This window comes from Maylandia zebra, linkage group LG5 (genome assembly GCF_041146795.1).
Source record: "Maylandia zebra isolate NMK-2024a linkage group LG5, Mzebra_GT3a, whole genome shotgun sequence".
Taxonomy (NCBI): Eukaryota; Metazoa; Chordata; class Actinopteri; order Cichliformes; family Cichlidae; genus Maylandia; species Maylandia zebra.
In genome coordinates this window covers 11,866,005-11,888,218 of record NC_135171.1, presented here as the reverse complement: position 1 = coordinate 11,888,218, position 22,214 = coordinate 11,866,005, and the positions used below count along the sequence as shown (strand labels likewise).

Below are 22,214 nucleotides of genomic sequence, written 5' to 3'. Positions count from 1 at the left end.
AATATCGTATGTTGTCATTGGCTCCACTCTTAATAATAAACTCGCAGAGGGCCATGGTGACTATATTAACAAAATGAACATAATTTCAATCATAAGGCTACAACTGATGCTTTTTGTATTTAGGTGACTTTTTAGTCTATTTCTTTCGCTATAAAGCCTAACTACATCCCAATGTTTGTGTTTACATTTTGATAACAGCGCTCGTTGTTTACTGCGGGCAGGAGCGCGCACCTTATGCCTTTGTTTGGCTGCTAACCGCTTGAGCTCCTCGGCAACTCAGCCTCACTTCCTCTCACTCTCCCTTCATCAACACTGCAGGCAACACACAGCTGTGAACAAGCCGGAGCCTCTAGCAATTCTCCTGGCCCTTGCCCAGCTCACACAGTGTTTCTGAAAAACATTTTAATTGACGCAGCAATTAAGCCAGACAAGTCAAAACAGAGCTCTTGCGGAACCTCTATATGAGCAGAGTAATCTGCTTCCCCGGGCAAGTTTATCTTGAGAATGTGGAGTATTCATCCAAGATATATTGCTTGTATCTCAGCCAGGGAGAGTTCACTGCAGAGAAAATATTTGGGAATAATGTGCAGTTAACTGCAGTGTATCACCGCTGGGAGTAGTGGGAGATTAATTAGTGTACATCAGCATTAAAGGGTCGTGCCGGATTTTAACCGGTATAAAACAAATTATGCATGTTTGACATACACATGAAAAGCAGGCAGTTAGATTATTTTGCATTTATCAGTGCTTTTTAAACCTTCTCAAGGTTTTCTTTAAGTAAGAAAACATGAAACAATATTATGTGAAAATTATTACGCATAATGCTCAGTTTATATTTGAAAAACATTCAACTTCTAGATAAACGCCAACCAGAAAGACTTGCTTCAGATCAGCAGGTCAGCTGCTGTAATTGCTCTAAAACTGAGGCTACGTCCACAAGTACCCGGGTATTTTTGAAAACTGAGATTTTTCTATGCGTTTGCACCTTTCGTCCACACGTAAACGGCGTTTTCGGTCACTGAAAACTGAGATTTCTAAAAACTCTGGCCAGGGTGGATAATTTCGAAAACTCAGTTTTTGCATTTACGTGTGGACGAGAAAAACGGAGAAAACGCAGCATCAAAGGTGTGCGCATTTTTTGACGTCACACTGTGCGCCACGTTATTGTTTCCGTGAAATGAATTTCTACAATACTGTTACTGTTAATTTTACTCTCTGCAGTGTTTAAATGCTTACATATACACACAGTTACTGTCCCTCCACACATACGACTCGGTTCTGCTACTATGCCCCAGCTTTGTTTACTTTTTCCCACTGAGGCTTCTACACTTCTGATTGGCCAACATTTCTACATGGTTAGGAATATATCGCCACCTGTTGCTTTGGCATGTTCCTGGCAGCGTTTTCCTTCATTTCTGCATGTACGTGTGGACGTAGCCTGAGGCCGCCAAACAAAAATCTTTTATCAAGATTCGTCTCATGTCACATGTTGTAACCTTTACCTGAAGTTACCAGAGCATGAGTGTCACGATTATGTGACATTAAAAAACAAAGGGGGGTAATTAAGTAAACAATTTGTGTCATTGTAAACAGCATGTTTTTAAAAAGTAGGGTAAAAGAAAGTAATAGAAAATAATTATAATAAGGATATAAGGATTCTGGTTAAAGCATACAAATCTGGTAAAGCTGCCCCTGGTCCTGCTGGAGGCTTCTTCCTGTCAAAAGGGATTTTTTTCCTTCCCACTGTCACAATGTGCTTGCTCATGGGGGAGAAGGTGACTGTTGTTTTAAATTTCACGCCCTGTAAATAAAACTGAATTGATTGAAATTGAGTGAAAGAATGGGAAACTTACAGAAATATCCATCTATCTTCCCCTTAACCTTGTCTAGGTTGCAGAAATGAGCACACCTCATTTTGTCAGATGTTATTTCTCACAATAAACCTCAAGGCCCTTTTTAAATCAAAACAAGCAAGAGTCAGATTGAGAACCAAGGCTGCAGATGGAAGCTTTACTAAAAAGCGGTGTTTTGAAAAGTCTCAACAAGATCTTGAGCTTTATTGTGAAAGGTTTATGTGGAACATAATCAAGCGGACACGCGATGCTGTTACCGTTGTTGTTGCTAACCTCAAACAGTGTTGGTCAAGTTACTTGAAAAAAGTAATCAGTAACTAATTACTGATTATTTCCCCAAAAAAGTAATCCCGTTACTTTACTGATTACTTATTTTCAAAAGTAATTAATTACTTAGTTACTTAGTTACTTTTTAAAAACACGATTTACAACCTGAATAGGTGATAAAGCGATAGCTCTTTCAGCCCAATTCTACTTTTTCTACATAATCCATCATACAAAATGTAATCAAATGGAAAAGTCTCTTTTTAAAACTTGTTTTATTAGTTTTAATCTTTTAACTTTATGCATCAAGCAAAAATTTAATTATATGCAACATTCTCTGACTGGAAGAAATTTGTTTAATATTTTAATTTCTGCACATTCCAGCACATAATGTTTTTTTTTTGTGTGTGTTTACACTCAGTCTTTCAAATAGATGCAAGTAAAACACAGCAGAAAATAAATAAAGTCAAAGACTAGCGGTCCTTTTGCTCTATTTTCACCTGTAAAGCAGGAGTTGGGTAGGCGGAGGTTTACCCTGGTGCAGGTGTGCCGCGGCGGTCAGTGGAAGAATCCGCGAGTTTCTCTGTGAGTTCCCCATTACGTGGTAGCGCACTCAGTGCTTGCTTGGAAGTTTAGGGGGTTTTTTTCGCTGTAAAAAGAAGTTTTCTTCCCACGCACAATGGACACTAATGTTTTTGTCACTTTTTATGGAATCAAACTCAAAGTAAGGTCAGTACTTCCACGCTTTAAACGCTGCACGCTCATACTCTCTCCCGCACTCGATATATGATGCACTGTTGATCTGCACACAGCTGTTGTCACGAACGTCGCACTTGCTTAGAAATTAAGAAATACTTAAGAAATTAATATAGTCACTACAGTGACCATTAAAACGATGAAAAAATATTGCCGTAAACAGTTTATTTTGCGACACCACGAAACAAATGATAGCGTAAAATGAAACGATAGACGTTTTTATATTGTCATTCGATATATATCGTTATATCAGCCCTAATTTAGATGACATTATTAGAGAATGTTAACAGCAGACCTTGTGTGTGAAGCCCTAACGACAAAAGGACAAAATGTCTGCAGGCATATCAACAGACATTTAACAGCACATGAAAGCATCCTTCACAATGAAGGCACGGCTCATAAAGGAGAATTAAAAAGGAGAGGGAACCCTGTGACAGGTAAAGTATCAGGTGTGTCAGTGATTGTTTGGGGTCATGACAGCTCTTTTCAGAGCTCGCTCAGACTTCCCGTCTGATTAACGCATGAAAGTGAATTTTCTTGACATCTCGAGAGGCGTTGCCGAGCAGCTGAAGCACACTGTTAAGAGAAAGAAGTGTGGATGTGTTAAACCTGGAACGACACAGAGGTAGAGGTAGGCTTGAGCTGTGAAAAGACTCATCGCTGCATCTATCAGCAACTCTGGTGTCTGCGTGTTAAAAGCTGTTTCAGAACTTGACGTAACTTGGTTGTTAGATTTTGCAAGTTTCTTTGGCAAGAATAGAAAGAGAATGGAAAGCCGATAATGTGCAACTTAAACTAGGTATAATTTAAATATGCCAGGTTTTATCATCTTCTATTGATTTTATTTCACTGAGCTTTCATGTTCTGTTGCCTTAGTTTTAGCTAAAAGACACTCCTGCTTTTCCCTTAACCATGCAAATCATAATAAACTGAGTCATGGTGTAATTACTTCTGACTGTGATGTTAGTCTCTGATGCCACTACGGATTTTTTTTAAGGTGCAATATGAGGTGCAACTACAATACCCTATGTCCAAACTGATGACCACAACCACCACAATAGCACATGTGCAACAAGTGCCTCCCACATCATTGCCAGTCTAAGCAACGCCCAACTTTTTTTCTTATTTCTGGCATAATACTTTTGTGGAAACAAACTGCATCCCCTAAAACAACTCAAACACTTTGCTTGAACGTAGAGTAGATTTACAGATCGTCTCCACAGAGTCCAGCACTAGTGCTAATACGGCAAACACAGGGGCGAGCTTTACCACGGGCCTCAACGCAACAGTTAATTATGCCCAGAGCGTATCACCAGAAGCCCAGCATCTCACCTAGCCATAGTTTATCTTTCCGCTGCTAATTTGTTCCAATCAATTACCTTTGGAAAAAGGAGGCTTCCAAATTTACGGGGACAGGAAGGGGCTGTTTATTAATTCCTGCGCTTTTTTGTTTTGTGCCAATCTTTTAAATATTCCCTCAGGTTGGTTTTGTGCTGGGAGGCCTCCATTAAAAACCCATCGCTCACCACGGGGTTCAGCATGTGACAGAGAAGGGCGCCTGGACCCCCTGGAACCTCTCTCTCTGGAACCTCTTGGAACAGAGGGGAGGTTAACTGACTTAATTACAGGCTTTAAAACAGCAAACACTCATCACAGTTGAGCAGGATTACTGAGATCTGTCTGACAGCATTTTGAGTGAAGAGAAGAAACACTTTCAAGGTGGGCTATGATATCAGTGGTGACCCACATGAGGTGGACCTGAGAGCTTTGTCTTTTTTCTCTAGGTGTCAACTACAGTGACACAGAAATGCATTCACTGCTCCCTGAAATCCACACCACTGAAGCTCAACTCCAGTTAAATGACAAAATATGGACACATCCCATGGTGTATGATTACTGAATGGGTTTTCTGTGTTTATGTTTTTTTTCTGTGTCTATCCTGGAGAGCTCATCCAACAAACTTTCTGCAACTCTATTCTTGACTGTGCAGCCCTACTGTGCTGCTTTTAATTCCACCCTGAAAGATAAAACATAAGCATGTCAAAACTTGGGAAGGTAGGAGAAGACAAGCAGGGGTAAAACCTGATCCACACTGTAGCCCATGAGAGGAACTTTGGACTGATTCAGAGCTCGGAGGGAAAGAAGTGGGAGTGAAATCCTAGCTCACTCTGTGCCTGCCTCTCTTCCTCTCATCCCCTTTTCTCTGTCCCGGCCTCCCTCTGTCAGAGCGCTTCATCTTGGACTCTAGGCGCGTTTGTCTTCTCGCAGAAAAGAAATGCAAAGTAGGCTGCGCCGAAACTCTGGGAAACGCCACAGGACGTCCCTCGAGGGGGGAGAAATTAAATACGGCCACTAAGATCCACACAGTAAAGTGGCAATAAAGTATTCATTAACCCACCATTGAAGGGCTAAGCAGGAAAACAAGCAACTGAGTTAAGAAGTCAAACAGGGAACACACAGTAACACCACGCTCTTTCATCTGAAGATTTACAAAACAATAAGAGGCTTGGAGAGCTCATGAGCATGTACATCTCGCCGAGAGAATCAAAGAAAAGGATGACAGAACAAAGTTAGCAACACCAGGGCATTACCAAATAGTTTCACAAATATTTCCCTTACTACTCATAATCCTCTCTGCTTTTATATTGCAACACATCTCCCACTGTTGGTCTGGCAGCGTGCCAGGTGGAGTGCAGGATGTAAACAGTCTCTTTTCCTCTTGTTGATTTTCATTTTCCCATCTGAGGACCTCATTTTTCACCTCCACTCTAAATTGCTGTCCTCCCTTTGGAGCGCCACAGTGGTGCTCCTCGGACCCGGACCGAGGAATCCTATAGGAAGCACGGTAAAAGGCCTGCGGGGATCCTGTGTGCGGCATTCATTGACAAAAAAGGCCTGATGCCAGTTTGACGTCCACCCCCAGGTCTCCCAGAATGTGAATGAACTTCTATGAATAAGAGGCAAACCTACACAAACACCCCTGCAGCTATAGGACCTTCACAGGGGGAAGAGTGTGTGGGCGACGCCAAACAACAACAACAACAAGGGGACTTGCATGCCAGGGTCTCCCCTTTTTCATCTCCCTCACCAATCAAGAGGACACAACACCACAGGGGGGACATTTACAAAAAAACAAGCCTATCAGGGGGTCACTGCCGGCCCCAGCCCATCCTCAATGGGTGGGATCAAGAGTCCGTCCCCACACTCTGCAATTAACACCTACTCCACCAACATGCAAAAGAGAAATCTCCAAATCAGCATTTCAAAACCACACCACAACAAAGACATCAAAGTGCATGCATTGTATTATGCCCGAGTGCTCTTATGGGTTAAACTCTTCAGTGTGTCTTCCAAACGGCCTCATTTCCCCTTACCAATGTGGAATAATGTATGACCTCATCAGTGATCGGATGAAGAGGTGGGAAGCAGGGTCTAAACATGGTGAAAGGTTTTAGGCGGGAGGTGAACTGCTGACTGCAGTTTATGAGCTGAATAGCGCACAGTTTCTGTGTTCTGCACTCCAATCTCACAGACGACTTTCTCTGTCCTAGCAGTATGGGTGACTGGTGATTGATAATGAACATTTGTTTGTCACTAAATGCGAATCTGAAGAGGTCAAATGTTGCCCTGGATTTACTTAAATTTTCTGAAACCCCAATAAAAAGTCACAGCGCAGCAGAAATAATCCAGTTTCATCACTGCGGCCAGCTGCACTGATACACAGCAACTAGAAACATCATGAATGGAGCCGGGGCTTCAGCTGAAAAAGATATTTATGGATGTATGCTCTTCTTGTACACCACACTTTAAAAACTCTGTGTTATGACTTAAACTACATGGCAGCGATTACGTCAGCTTCACTAACATGACCTAATGTTTGCAAAACCATTTTTTCAACATTAATCTCTATCAAGATTATTATGACAAAGATTAAGTGGGAGTCAAATGTAAACACTTTATTTAAAACTTTACTCAGAAAGTAGCCGCTTGCTTGTTGAACAGTCTAACTAATCCTCATATGATCAAATGTAAATATAGCATATTGTTAGAAAAATAAATTGGTGAAAAGTAGCCACCTTTAAATATATTTGCAAATTTTATGGTTTGTTCTTAAGTTGGAATTTGAGCTACTTCCACTTTCACAGCATATCAGAAATAAACATTATTTTCATTCCAGTAGATTTTATATGACAGCTTGTGCTACTAGGTGCTTTTCAGATTATTTAATTTACATGCAAAACACACAAAAATCTCAAAATACTCTTGTTTTTTTAAAAATCTGTTCCACTTCAGCTAATTCCAAGAGTAAAATGCTGCCCCAAAGTCAATGAATGAGAAACAATAATCGATTTGCAATCACTTTTAATACTTAAAATATTTTTATCTTATCATGGTTACTATACATACTTTACCTGAGCACTAACTGGGTGCTATCAGTGCTTCTACTTAAATAAATGGTCTACAGTATCTTTTAGTTGTAAAACAAATCATTTCATACTGTACATAGTAAACCTATGCTTGTCCAAAGTGCTCAAGTACTTGGACCGACCTCACACACAGAGAGCTGCTATGAAAGGTAGCGGCCTGACCATCGGGAGCAATTTGGGGCCTCATTGAAACAAGCTGTCAGATATCACAGTAAATATGTTTACACAGCAAAAGCATAGAAAACATACCATTAACATTATCAGCATTTCTGTCTTGACAGTTAACAAACTGATGGTCCAGTGCAGCATTTAATCTGTACTGGCAATATGCAGTCTATGACGTCACAGTGCATTGCACCATCTCAGCTATGGTGGATTTACTGCAGGGACGAAAAAAGGGCTCATCTTAGGAGTTCCAAGTCTGCAAGAGGCATCTGAAATACTACCCCCGAGCGTCAGAGGGTGAGAAATAATGTTGAGGTTGTAGATCAGAAGGTGACAGTGGCCTTGACCTCCCGTGTCTGGGTCACTCCCTCCCACTTGACCTTCCTGAGCAACTCCTATATACTTAGCGTCTTGATATGAGGGTGATATGAGATACCTCGTGAAGAGATAACGTTAAAAGCCTGCAACTACAGACGTGGACTGATTGTACTCTTTAGGCTAGAGTGAGGTAAGCATTCAGAAGCCTTAAGTAAGGAACAAGAACGAACAAGTGATGATTTGGCTGTTTGCAGCAAAAAACGAGCCAAGTGTCTTTTTGCAGCTTACCCCGGGGAAGTTTGGGGTGGTGTGCAGGACTAAAGTCACAGACCAGGAGGTACAAGGCAGGAGAGGAAAGGGACTGTTACCTTCAAAACCTGGTATGGCAGAACTGTGCTTTGAATATGATATGAACGTCTACATACAGCCCCGGTAGGGGGTTGGTGTTGGGGGTGGCGGGGTGAATTTGCAGAGGTTGAAGACAAGGTGGTTCAGTGTTCTGGATGAGCTGCAATGAAAAGAGTGCTTTGACAGGCTGGCTTCAAGGGAAGTGTTCAGGAGCAGATAAATGACTCAAACCTGAATACCATCCACAGTTTTAAGTCTCAAAAAGCAACGACAATTCTCTGTCTGATGATCTAAGATAACAGAAATTGGTGAGTATTAGACCGTGATAGGGATCAAGTCATCCATCTGCCCAGATGACAAGACAAAGAAGCACTTCAAAGCAGGTGCCATTCACCTGGGCAACCACTGAATTCATTTTACCTGTCTCATTATCTTACTCCCACACCTCTGTGTACAGCTTCCTGTCTTTTTTACCATGTTTCTCTTGAGTTACATTTTCCTAAAGGAAAACACACAATGCCACATTCGAAACCGTAAACCTTTTGTGAAACTTGGGCGCAGGTTGAGCTGGATCCAAGAACTTGTGTAAGCCGTCTGGACCATTATTCTCCCTGACACCTTAATCTGCCACAAGAGAAACACTGGTGCTAAGAATATACAATGTTCAGCCTCAGCAGCAGTGCAAAGACAAAGCTAGTCTGAGTCTTCAACCTGTTCATCCGGTCTCCGCTAATGCCCTGTTTTCACAAGTGAGAAAAGACATGAAGTCCCACAGGAAGTCTTAATTATGCCACCTGGAAAGAACGAGCCTAGAAGACTGGCAGGTGTGCTAGATACCAACCAGGTTACCAAGATGTCAAGGCTGGGAATGCTACATCATTATCTATTATCAGTTTCCTCAACAAAGGAAAATGTAGTACAATGACAACAAAGGGTGACTGATGGTTTTCTCCTTTGAGAAGTTTTAGGCTACTGTTGGCAGTAAAACCTTTCCCTGGCAGCTTGTTGTGATTACAGAAACTAACAAAGTACATCATCTAACCTCATTACTTGGTTTCAACATGCAAAATAATTTACGACTCCAACACATTTGTCCATACTGTGACATAACCACGTCCTCTGCTCGGTTTGAGATCTCTAGTGCTCTAAACCTGCATATTTTGGCAATTTCATAAAAAACTGGAAGAGTGTACAGTTCCATAAATAGAAAACATATGTGCAACAGATAGCTACTGGAGGAAAGAAAGAAAAAATTACAACAATATCTGGACAGTTTGGGTGGTATTTTTCAGTCTTGTGAGGAGAGTCAGGGTGGCGGCATTAGATGCAGCAACATGCCCTTGAAAGACAAGATGGAGAGACAACACTGGGTCCTCATTCATTTTGAGAGACCATCTCGGTTTCACTGGCGAGTCACCTGACTCAGAAGGCTGCTCGTCAGGTGAAACCCTGACCAAAGCGCAAACGCCCTGCTCTCGATATGACAGATCTCATACTGCAGATGCAAAAAGAGAGCGCCGCTGACACGCCAGGAATCCAAAACACCCCAGTCCCCGTGCATTTACTGTAGTTCCGATGCCAGAGAAAGTTAGCTAAGTAGTAGAAGGAAAAAGGACATTATGGCATAAGAGTTCGATTAGAGCTGAGCTGAAATTAACAGACTATTTGGCAGCTATTTTGATATGTTATGGTTAGAGTGGAGTTATTTACCAGTTCAGGCTTCTGAAATTAGTTCAGGCTTTTCTTTACCCAATATGACCAGTAGTTAAACTGTTAATTGGTTACAGCAACCATTTTTAATTCAGTTCAACTCAACTTTGTTTCTATGGCACCAAATCACAACAACAGTCACTTCCAGGTGCTTCATATTGTAAGATCCTATCAATCAGACCCCTACCCTAAAAACAATGTTGTTTATTCTCATAAACATGAAGCAATAATTTTAAGAGTAAAATGCAACTGAAATATATCAAATCAAAAGTTTATTTATTCAAATAATAATAATAATAATAATAAATAAACAATAATAATAATCAATATGCTTGGAAAATATGCTTTGCATAAACTGCATACCGATCAAGTAAATTTCATTTGATCAGATTCCATTAAATTAATTAATATTATACAGACCTATTGTAAAAGAAATTGTGTATGTATGTATTCAACTAACTGAAAGAAGAAGAAGAACAGTCCTTTATTGTGATTATATGTTCACACGTAAAGAAATTTAATTTGGTAATTCTCGGCACACATGAAAAGAAGCACACACACACATACATATACATATATATATATATACATACATACATACACACACACAACCAACACTATAAAACAATTGAATGCATACTATCCATATGTGCAGGTGTGAAGTATAAATATGTGCAGAAAGTCACAGATAGAATTTGGTAGAACTGAAAGTCAGCATGTTGGATATATTTTTTTGAATGAATGACCACTTGATGACAATGGGAATGAAAAATCCCCCTTTTAACAGGAAGGACACTCAATGAGGGGCAGCACAACTGGTTGTGGATGGGAGTGGTGCGTGGGGGATCAGCTGTCACCTTCATTGGTTGCCCACAATCATCAGAAGCATAAGAACAATGTTCTCTCTTAACAACTCTGCACCTGCACACACCTGCACGCACACACACACACACACATACACACACACACACACCTGCACACACACACACACACTCCCTACATCCAGTAACCATATGCTGAAGAAAGAGAATCCCAGCAATGATACTACTCCCTCTTTTATCAAACCTTAGGACCACCCAAGCAGCATGTGATACTCTTTACAACCTCACAGCCATATGGCATTAGAATCAAGCAGAGGTGCCAAGCAGCTATATTCAATAACACTGAAACACAATGAGTCAATTCATGGACCATCATAAAGAAAAGCCTGTGCGCATTTAACAGCGATTGGCAGTGAGAGGATAAAACACATATTCCAGGAGGCGCAGCATCAGCGCCGGGTGGGAGGCTCAGACAGAGCTAACGGTTGGCTATGAGATGACACTGTGAACGCGAGTTTATTTGCAGAAGGAAATTGGCACTGATAGAGACGGGGCATCAGCTTACTGCTGGATTCAGGGGCAACATGCTGAAAGGAGCCAACAGACTCATCTTTTCAGGGAATATCACACGTCTGTCCCACACATATACCTGACAAGTAGAGGGGTGAGGGTGGCAGGAGCACTGTCTCCTGCAGTACTGCAGTCTATGGCCAACAGATGAATAAATTCAATTGCAAAACTTTATGACGATAAATTCTTAGCACATTTAAAAGCAATTATGCATTACAGATTACATTACTTTTCATTACGGATGTGAGTAAAACTTGAAGAAAAGAATAATTAGAACCTGCAACACATATTGATTCATTGCGAATCACATTAAAATATTATCCACAGACACAAATTCTAATGACACTGTGCTTTAAGTGAAAAGTACGCTGTTATTTTTCATCTTCAGTGCATTCCAATCAAAACAATAGACTCAGTGGTCCAGAAATAAAATGTAATCACGGTACTATCAGTCATCCACCAAATAGGGGGCAGAGTTAAGGTTGCAGGGGGGCAGAGACAGACAGATAATCGATCCCAGAGTCTGACCTCTCAGTCTGAGGCCGTTGGACGTATACCGCTGTGAAGCGTTCACTGATTACCTGTGACCAGACAAGCATTCATGCCTAAAGTTGGGTGAGGACTGCTGCAGACCAGCAGTCACATTTCATTTACGCCAACTGCTAAAAAGATTTAAATGAAGCTCAATGAAGTGAACATAAACCATGCTGTGCTCAGAAATTAGCTTGGCCAGAGAGATAAATAGATTTCAGGCTGAGCTGCATCCCATTTTAACATGAACTCAGCTTTTAATTGCTTGAGCACAAATCCCCACTTAATGTGTTTCCTCACACGTGTGAAGTTATAGGAAAACCACGCAACAGAAGTTATGTCCATAAATTAAAACAAATGTGTGAATTCTAAAGTCCTCAGCAGTGATTATAAATGAGAGACAAATTTTCCCCATAAAGTTTAAGGAGCGGCCGTTACAAATACAAATGTTTTGAAGTCATGTACACCGCAGCGGAGGATTAACACCATTTCCTGGAACATCGGGCTCAGCCTCTTTTTTCTTTAATATACACACTCTTCTCTACACCCACTCCATTAAATTAAAAGTCAGTGGTTTCCAGGCCAAGTTGGACGTTACAATTAAGTGACACTTTTGACAGCTGGATCGCAGCAGAGCACAAGTTGCTCCGGACCACTCTACACTTGCACTTAAACCACCGTCACCACTTGGCCGTTTGCGTTCAGTGGTTAACCACAGCGCCACAAATGACTTCTGTGTGGCTGCCGAGGGAGAAGAGAGTTTTACACTAAATATAACTGAGCTTAGCTGCTGTGGAGACAAGCTGAGGTCTGGGACGTGGCCAAAGTAATAGTGGTTTTCAGTGCTTTTTCAGTCATTACTCTACTGCCGTGGGGTTATATGGACTCAGGCCTCGCAAACAGTAATTAGAGATCACAGCAAAACATCAGCAGCAGCCCCAGACGACAGGGTCAGTGGTTTCGTGGCTTATGCACGCGGTCGGGCACCATTGCAATATTACTGCGAGGGTGAAATTCTACCAGTATGCTTGAAGCAAGTCAGATGTGCATCAAGAAACTGAAAGGGAAGCTGCAGGTTGTTATTACTGTCAGCAAATGCACAAGTAATAATACAAAAGATCAAAAGTTTAAACTGCATTTGTCACTGAAACAATCAATGCTGAATAAACACTTAAGGCTTCAGACTCAAACATGCACGCCGATAAGGTCACAAGTGTTAAGAGCCTGGGTTCATTCGGGCAACTAATCTATAGCTCCAAAGAAGAAAGTGACCATGGGAATGTGTTGTGTGAACAACAGCAATAACAGTTTAAACATTTACTAGACAAGTGACAGGCTGGTTGTAAAAGGCCGAGCCCAAAGTCGAAGCGATACCAAACTACTGACTTATCGAAGCAGCTACTTCCCTGCTACACTGCTTTTTACATGACAGTTTCAGATTTGATCCTCATCTGTTGTTACTCGATGGAATTAAAAGCTAAACAGAAACATAACCACCCCATAACACGGGTTGACACATACCAGAATGCCTGGCATTTAACCCCAAAGGGAAGTTTCTAACCCTCTACGCTGCCACCCACCCACCAAAACACACATGCACTCTCACCCAATATAGACTACAGACTTTCCTGTGGGGTAAAAATAGTAGCCCGCTGTTTGCCGTTCACAGGAGGGCGTGCAGATGAGAAATATGTGGCTTAATGATGAGCCAGGGTGGCTTTCTCTTACTGCCACCTGCACTGCCTGTGGCGAGCCTGTTTATTGTAGCGGAGCTGACCCACATTCTGCCGTCATCCCGGTGGCTTTGGCCTCATGCGCAGTCAGAGGGAGGAGGTGGGGGCTAGTGTGCTGTAATCCTGATGATGTTATGGCATTTAAAGGACTTTTTACTTGTACTGACGGGACAGAGTGGCATTGCTGAAGTTAAGTGTGAGAAGCTTGTTTCCAAAAGGTGATAATTCTGAAGTGCTCTTTTGTGGTGCAAGACATGGCTCCACCCTCAGCGGTAGATTATGCTGGCCTGACTTTTCAAAGTGAAAATTTGCATGGAGACTCTTGACCCCGTGCCTCTGTTTGTTCTGAGCTGACGTTTGCCGTCTGCCTTAGCAATTAAGCAGACTAAGAAAAACTTTACATTAAAAGGCTTCTTCTTCTCTCTTTTTTTCGTAATCACCGGTCACGCCCGTTATGTCAACAACTGCATTTAAAGCATTTGAAGAACACAGCACAGCCTAAGTGATGTTCTGCGATTATTTTAAGCATATGAACTCACAGCAGCCCAGATGAGGCTAAAGTTCATGTGCCCAGAGTAGCAGAGCCATTAGTATGGATTTAGATTTGGATCTACTTTATGCAGGAACTGAAACATGTTATAGCAGAAATGTGGGCCAACAGAAGCAGCATGACTTTTTCCCTCCTCCCTGGAGTGTTTTGTCCATTTAGAAAATGCCATGTTTTCTGCAACACAGCGTGATATAAGCAGAACATTTAAAAGATTTAAAAAAAAAAGAAAAAATGTAACTCTTAAAATGTTGAAACTCAGATCTTGCGTGACTTGGGAGTCTCAGAGAAAAGGGTAGAGCACATACACAATTCTGCCCATCACTTCACTAATGCACTGTATCTGGTGTTAAACGAAGACTGGTTGCTTTATTTAAGATAACTTAGCTCAAAGATGCCAGAAAGTGATTATTACAATAGACAGGTTTTCATCTCCACAGGATGCATGTCTCCATTAAAATCATTAAAACAGAAGAAAACGTGCATTACTGTGTGTTAAAAACTGTTATTGAAACCATAATTGATTCAGTCCCCAAACAGGAAGATATTTTAATATCAAAACTTTCACTGTGTAAATAAGCTACTTATCTGATAAGAGTCTATCATGCCAGTCGACTTCAAAAAAAAGTCACATGATTAGTTGTTATGGGTTTGCTTTGTCCCCAATTTGCTCATCTGACACTGACTACAGCTTTTTGCTGTTTAAAGTGAGGAAGGCTTCTTCAGCCAGAGTTGCCCTTTCTCCTCAGCTGATAAGCCTGAACAAAGTCTACTTGCTAAGTTTATCCGTTAGACTTTTTATCCATTAGATTTTGCAAACACAAATCTTTTATCAAATGCATATGAGCAGATACATTGTTCAACTTCCCGTGTCCTCTAAGTACACTGAGAGGGTTATTTTAGCATCGCCGAACGTGTTTTCCTGCTATAAAAGCTGCACACGCGACATGGAGGAAAGGCAAAAGCAATTAGGTCCCATGATTTACTCTACCTGCTTTAATAGGGAAGTGAGGGCCTCCCAGACAGAGGTCATGGTTCTTAACCTCGCTGCTCTGCTACCAAGTTAATCAGTTTGAAACATGTGTTTAGTTCAGCACAGACAAGCAGCTTTATAGCTGCAATTTAAGATTTTTCTTCACAGGGTGACTCACTGGCATAATGATCAATAATTATGAAGTGGGACCTGAAAATTAACTCATACCCTCCTGTAGTCTCACCATAAAAGACCTGCATATTGCCCATACTTGTCTTCAAGCTGTGTTCCATTTATGCCGCCGCTCAGAGGCAAACTGCCTTCCCAAACAGCTCAAGCAAAAAACTTTACACATCATGATGCATCAGGGGAAGTGCAGCCAGCTTGCCAAGGTAAGGACTACAAGGCCCCTCTCAAAAAAGCAATTAAGGCAGAGGGAGTCATAATATTGAATGGAGAGGGGGGTGCATTCCTCTGAGAGAGGCAGTAGCAGTAGACTGTGAAATTCATATTGACTAGAGAGGCAAACATACACAGGTAAGCAGCAGTGCCCAGCTTTTTCCTTGTCAGCCAAAGAACAGCGCCTGTAGTCTGTCGCTTTCAAATATATAAGTTCAGCCATCCAAAGATGAACCTATACACAAGCTCACTGGACACAGAACAGCTTATAGAGTAAAAAAACCAACAACACGCACACAAACAATTTGCACAGTTCTCTCTAAAACAACACAGCACTAAGATGATATCTGGAAAATGAAAAAACTGCTGAACTCGGGATGTGAGCTCACTGGTGTGTTAAATCCCACTTGATTAAAGCAGGAAAACGCCTTCGACAATGAACTGTGCCAGTCCACTTAATTAAGTCAACTTGTACTACCAGGGAGCGCTGGGAAACGAAGAAAGCAAAAGCAAACAGGGGAGCTGCCGCTTGCTCCCCGAGCTTTTCTCTGGATGCTAATCAAAGGCTTGATCTGCGAGCAGGACAGGCCCCGGGGATGTCGCTCTGCTTGGCTGATCCTGGCAATTTGCTCTTGGTAATACCCTCTCTCTCACTCTGCACCCCGGAGAACCCGGAAGACCATCTCACCTAATCTGTATGGCCGATGGAACGCACAAATACAACCTCCCCCCGCCTCCCAAAGTGCATCTGCTTCACCAGAGAATAATCACATAATGGCCATGGAGTTATTACATGCTCCTTATTATCCCATCTCTCTTTGTGGCTCCAATTTAGAGATTCAGTACTAAAGAAGACTGAAGATAAAGACACTGCATTTGATTAACTAAAACAATAATCATGTATATGCTCTCAAAATGGGCGAGACGTACACATTTCTCAATATGTGCATCTGCTCCGTCACTGTTTGTGTTTGTATTTGTGCAATACAGGCCAGTGGGAGCATCTGGTGGTTATTATGATGCCTGGAGGTCTGAGGAAAGGGAGCAGCGTGCGTATGAGAGTTGCATGATTTGTTTGTGGTCTGCGCAGCGCTGCTCTGGTGATGCTCTAAGTTCTTCCTCTGAAAAACCCTCAAGAACTTATCAAAGCCACAATCACTCCAATTGCACAACTGTCATTTCATCAGTCAGCCGGTGAGCAAACTCATGGCAGAGGAAAAACCAGCACTGACTAAAACACAGGAAAGCCAGGAGTAAACCAAGAATTAGAAGCAAGAGGGAAGATGAGGGTAGAAGAGAGCAGTTCAGGTTCCCACCTTTAAAAGAGATGAAGACACGGGGCGCGGCCAGTGGCTCATTGCTCACTTGGTTCCCAAAAGCCAAGCCGCACAGTGCCAGGAGGGTGTGGACCGTCCACAGACCGTCCAGCTGCATGGTGGACCAACCTCCTGTAGCTCCAAAGGCTGCTTTTTGTTTTTTTTGTTTGTTTTTTTAAATCTGCAGGGACAAAAAGAAACACGTGAGAAGAGAAGATGCTGACTCTACTTTACACTTAAAACCAAAAAAGAATCTGCCACCGTGAGCCTGTTTTTCATTTATAATTTTATGTGACGCGTCAAATCTGTATCTCCCAAGGGCCCCATCACACTGCGAGTTTTGGGCGACACCGCACCGAGGTGCAGAGTTTACGCCCAGATTTCTGGGAGCTTCATTAAACTGATGAGTCCTAATGGAAAGGAGCCAGACTTTTAGAGACTTGCACATTGCTTCCATTTGGTAAAAATTATGTTTGTTTTTCAGAGCGCGACAAAATAATGGCAGGATCGCGCTGACTCCACTGAAGCTTTTCTTCTGCTCCTCTACACGCAACCAAAATGCATTCCTGCATCATGACACCACGCTGTAATTACTGGGTTCACCTAATGCCAGGCTATACCACAACTTCACACTTACTTAAGGAAAATAGCACAAAAATAACATTGTGATTGATGCATCTCAAATACAGGTCTTAGCTGTTGATTAAAGAAAAGGCCTGCAAGTAATGACAGCCTCAAAGCTGAACAACTAAAAAAAAGGTGGTGACATTAATTGTTGATGAAGTATAGATACCTTTAAGCAGCTGATGTTTCACACATATGTGACTGACCATAAGAAATACTCGTGTACGCGGCTACCTCTTTACCTGCAAAACTTTTCTTTTCCACCTTTGTTCCCATAAAGCCTCCCTGAGCTCACTGACCGGACACCTACAGCCTGCATATCTCCTCTCCGCACAAACCACTGACACTTCAAACATTGGACGAATTTCCACCTCAAAAGCACCTTCAGAGACCTCAACAGAGCAGAACAGTCTTCAGACTGGTTGGCTGAAGCGAATTTATGAGTAAAAGCAGCTGTTTAAACCTCGGCTGTTTACAATTTGTAAACCATCCAGCTGTTTATTCTAAGAGAGAGGCCAACTCCTTCGCACAAGCGCATGAAATCAAACAAGGCACCGCTCACAGATGACACCGAGGATTGCGAAAGACACACCGTACCATGAAGTAAAAAATACAAATATGTATGTCATAGACAGTGATATGAAATATTAATACAAAAGTTTACAAAAACAAAAAACAAAAAAACAAAAACCCTTTTAGTCATGGAAACATCATATTAGTCCAAATAGCTTAAAAGAAGAAAAGGTCTCAGCTTCTTCACAGTTTATTAACTGACATGTGTTGAACAAATGTAATGCAATCATTAAAACTTACAGACGGAAACCAGTAAAATCTGGATGGACAGGGCTCAGTGGCTACAGCGCTGCTTTAATCCAGCAGACAAGAAAATAACCATCTGCATTTGCTGCCGATTAAAAACATTTTTTAAAACATTTCACAGTTACCGTGACACAGGGAAATTCCTCAGTGTTGTATTGTATGTAAAAATAAATAAAACACTATACAACTTTATTCACGTGCATGTATGAATGTGTTCTTCGGCAATGAATAATAATAATAAAACAAATTTCATGCAAAAATGTTGAATGTTGCTGAAACACGCTGAAATGTGTGTAACAGACTGGCAGTCTTGGCTACACATGGACGACAGAACTGTAAACAGTCTGGTGCGGTATTAGAGCGCACGGTAAACTGCACAGCTATTAAATAAACAGTGATAATGATTCGCGCTGGAATTGATTTTCCGATCAAAAGAAATTAATAATGATCAGAATTTGCTGTTTCTGTTTCATTGTTTCAAAAAGAAAATGAGAGAGTCGGTAAGGCGTGGTGCCAATCATAAATTCAAGTATTTGACAAAAAAAAGCGCGATCCTGTATGCAGGTAACATGTTGCGTGATATTCATAATAAGGAAATAAAGTGTAAAATAAATACATAGATACATAATCACAAAGGAACAGTCCATACAGGCTTACCTCACGGGTCTCCGGATATAAGTTCAGCCTTGCAAGTCATTGAACAAACCAATTCCAACAGATCGATCACTCTCTCTCTCTCTCTTTCTCTCTCTCCAAGTTGAAAGCAGTAATAACAATAGAAAATCCCGGCGCGGCTTTCTGGTCGAACCCCGTTCAGGAGTGGGGTGGAGGTGGGGTGGGGGCACTTTGTACCTGTGCGCACTGCGTGTCTATTGGCCCCGGAGTTGTCAGTGAACACAATGAGAAAAATTACAGTTGCGCGAAAATAAAAAGGGAGAAAATGTTCCTAACTGAACCTTGTGCGTGACCGAGAGTCGATTGGATGCTGTCGTCGCACGACTACAATCAACATCTCGTGGGGGGGGGTGGGGGGGGAAGCCGCTCGATACAAGAAAAGTCCCCGCGGTGTCCAGACGCGTAGCGTGTGCTCCGTCGGAAAGTTGGGCGCTCCTGACTGTAGGGAGGCAGGGCGCTAGCAGGTGGATGCAGAGGCCCATTTGCCTTAAACACACCCACAGGGCGGGCAGCGACAAGCCGAGCCGCCCATCAGTGAGCCTGCCAGCCTGGGGGGGGGGGACGACGGACGTGATTTACTACCTTATCATACCACAGTCAGAGAATAGACTTTATACTGTGCTCTGGTCTCGCGTAGCTGACTGAAAGTGTATTTGTATCACCATTTCATCATGGAACATTTATTATTACACAGAGATCAAAGCAGAAAGTTTTAGGATCATCCCCTTGTGACGATTTTATCAGGGGTTCACACCTTATTTAAACAAGATCAGGATTAACGCACTAACAGAGACAAAGTGTTCTGCGCCAGGTCCCACTGTCTGCCGGTCTTTATTTGTTAACTATGGGCTTTCAGTGGTGTTATGACAGTGTAATAAGTCATCAGTCTTTTTTTTAATAATTAGTTATTTTCTACTTTGTCTGTAAAACAAAGTAGAAAATAACGATTAGGGTCCTTTTTATAGATATACGGTCATACAATGAGACAGCCGAAAGTGTTCACAAACTGGCAATTCAAAGGCTGTATACCAACCAGAAACAGATGTGTAAAATAGAAAACTAAATCAGACAACAATACTTTTCAAATCATTTCAAATTTAACTCAAAAGACAAATGTTGAAAAACAGCCTTTAAAAAATAGACATGCATCGAAGCTGGAGCCAGTTTCATGCTTCAAAAACAGATGGGACAGGGAAATACAAGACTGGGGAAGTTGTGCAGTGCTCAAGAAAAAACTATGAAACACCTGTTTCAGAATCTGTCAGTAATTAAGATGATAAGTGACAGACTGGGCATAAAAAGAACTCAGCAGGGCTGAGTTTCTTAATATTAAATTTAAATTGTTTAAAATAAAGATTTGTTCATCTAAAGTTGCCAAGAATTTGGGGTTTTTATCATATATGATGCACTGCATAATTAAAAGATTCATAAAGTGAATAACAATCTCTGTAGGCAGGGACATGGCCAAAAAACAAAACTGTTTTCATAACCCACAGAGAGGTAGGATTCTTTTTGGAAATCCCACAAGAGGCTGAGAATCACTTGAAAATCACATGAAAACTAGAAATAGAGCTGCTTTCTCCAAACGTGTCTAACACTGAGGCAAAGTGGGGAAAATGTCCTGTGGGATGACCAATCAAAAACTGAAATTCTCTTTTCCAGGTTAACGAGAAGAGGGAGCATTTGATTTACTATCACCACACAGTTGAAGAGCCATCATCCATGACTGCATGAGGCTTCATTTATGTCTGTCCTGGGTAACCTGCAGATTCAGAGGCATCAATAATGTTAAAGAGTGTACACAGTTTTTGGAGCATCACAGACGGTCATCAGGACAGCATCTTTGGTCAGGAAGTGTCTTGGCTAGTCAGAAAGATGATCCCAAACCTCTTACTACAACATTATGGATTTGAAGCTGTAGGGCACCCACCGAAGAGATCTGGCACAATTTTAAAAAGAAAACGTAATAAAGGAAGACCTGACCAGCTAGAATCTCAAAAAACTTAGATGATGACAGATATGTTTTGATAGGTTTTACATTCTTTTGTCTGCATTGTGTTCTATGTTTACTTGGAAACCGTGTTTAATGCATGGCTGCAGAAAGTTATTTGATAATCATTCATAGAAAGCAGTGGTTAGCATTTAAAAGCTTTATTATTAAATGCAGGTAGATGTGAGATTTGCTGCTTTTTGCATGGAATTTAAAGCTACATTAAATGATTTTGGGCTCAAAACTTGGCATACGTTATAGTTAATTATTCCACTGGTCACCCTGAATGCTTAATTTTAACTTCCAAAGCAGGCAGTTGTATTTGTAAATTAAAAATTAGTCGGCTTTTTTGCACTCTGCTGGGCTACTTGGAGCCTGTAAAACACACTTGTCACAGGCCGTAAATACAAACCAATGAGATGAAAGAAAGTGAGAATTCTCTGTGGGTTTGTCACTACAAACAACACCTTTCATAGCACACAAAGTCATTTCGTCAACTGTGATATAAAATTATAAATTATGTCAACTGTAATGCCTGAAAATAGTACAGGGAAGAAGATGACAGGCACGTTTTTAAAAGTGGCAGCAGAAGCAACAACAGTTTGCCAAGAAAAGACCAAATGCTAACCGAGGTAAGCAATTGTCAAGTATGATGATGTAAAGCTTTTGATACCACTTCTGTGTTTATTAATATGCAAATTAGTTAGCTGCACATGACGACTCGGAAAAAATATTGTTGTGTGAACAGCTCTGAGTCGAATTTCCCATCTCTTCAACAACCGCTATAGTACAGCAAAGAGTCTTACACAGAGGAGCTGTTACTTTCCTTTAAATCAGTCGATTGTATTTCCATCTTCTATCTCTCTGACAACCAACGAGGCACCATCTGCCACCCACACATGAGGTGTGGAGGGAAAATTTTCAAGAGGAATTGGCCTAAATGGTGCATACATGTCTTCTTTTTTCTTTCAACAAGTGAGCGGCTTTAACTTAAATCCTTTTCAGATTCTTCTTCACGCCCAAAAATACACTTTAGCTCACCTTCCTCATACTTTTTAAAGTGTTTATCAAAACGACACAAAAATCACTCCTATTAGTTTCCATTCATGAGCTAAAAGTTTTGTGCATGCAAGTTTATTACAGGGTTACACTGATTTCTTTCTACTCAATATTTGACCCGTCAAGTCCATTTTTTTGTGACTTAGAGCACAGACAATGTCGCGATTGTCGAGTCTGACTTATCAGAAATTAAAACTCTTATCTTCGTTATGTACCCATTGATTTGAAAAAGGGTGAGTAATGTAATTCATTTGATGGTACATGGAAAATGACATTAAAATGGTTAATTTACTCCTCTATTCAAACACAGAGTTAC

General features: G+C 41.3%; 1 protein-coding gene across 8 annotated transcripts in view; it reads right to left on the bottom strand.

Moving 5' to 3' along the window:
- The window catches only part of LOC101467463 (semaphorin-3F), a 59,600-nt gene extending 40,327 nt beyond the window's left edge, over positions 1-19,273 (bottom strand). For all 8 annotated transcript variants that reach the window (XM_012924912.5, XM_004571935.6, XM_076883754.1 and 5 more), the window contains exons 1-2: positions 18,832-19,273; positions 16,732-16,912 (exon numbers count right to left, since the gene is read on the bottom strand). In XM_012924912.5, coding sequence (XP_012780366.1) covers positions 16,732-16,849 — 118 coding nt within the window. In that variant the 5' untranslated portion in view covers positions 16,850-16,912; positions 18,832-19,273. The remainder of the gene's footprint in view (positions 1-16,731; positions 16,913-18,831) is intronic.
- Positions 19,274-22,214: the final 2,941 nt, after the last annotated feature.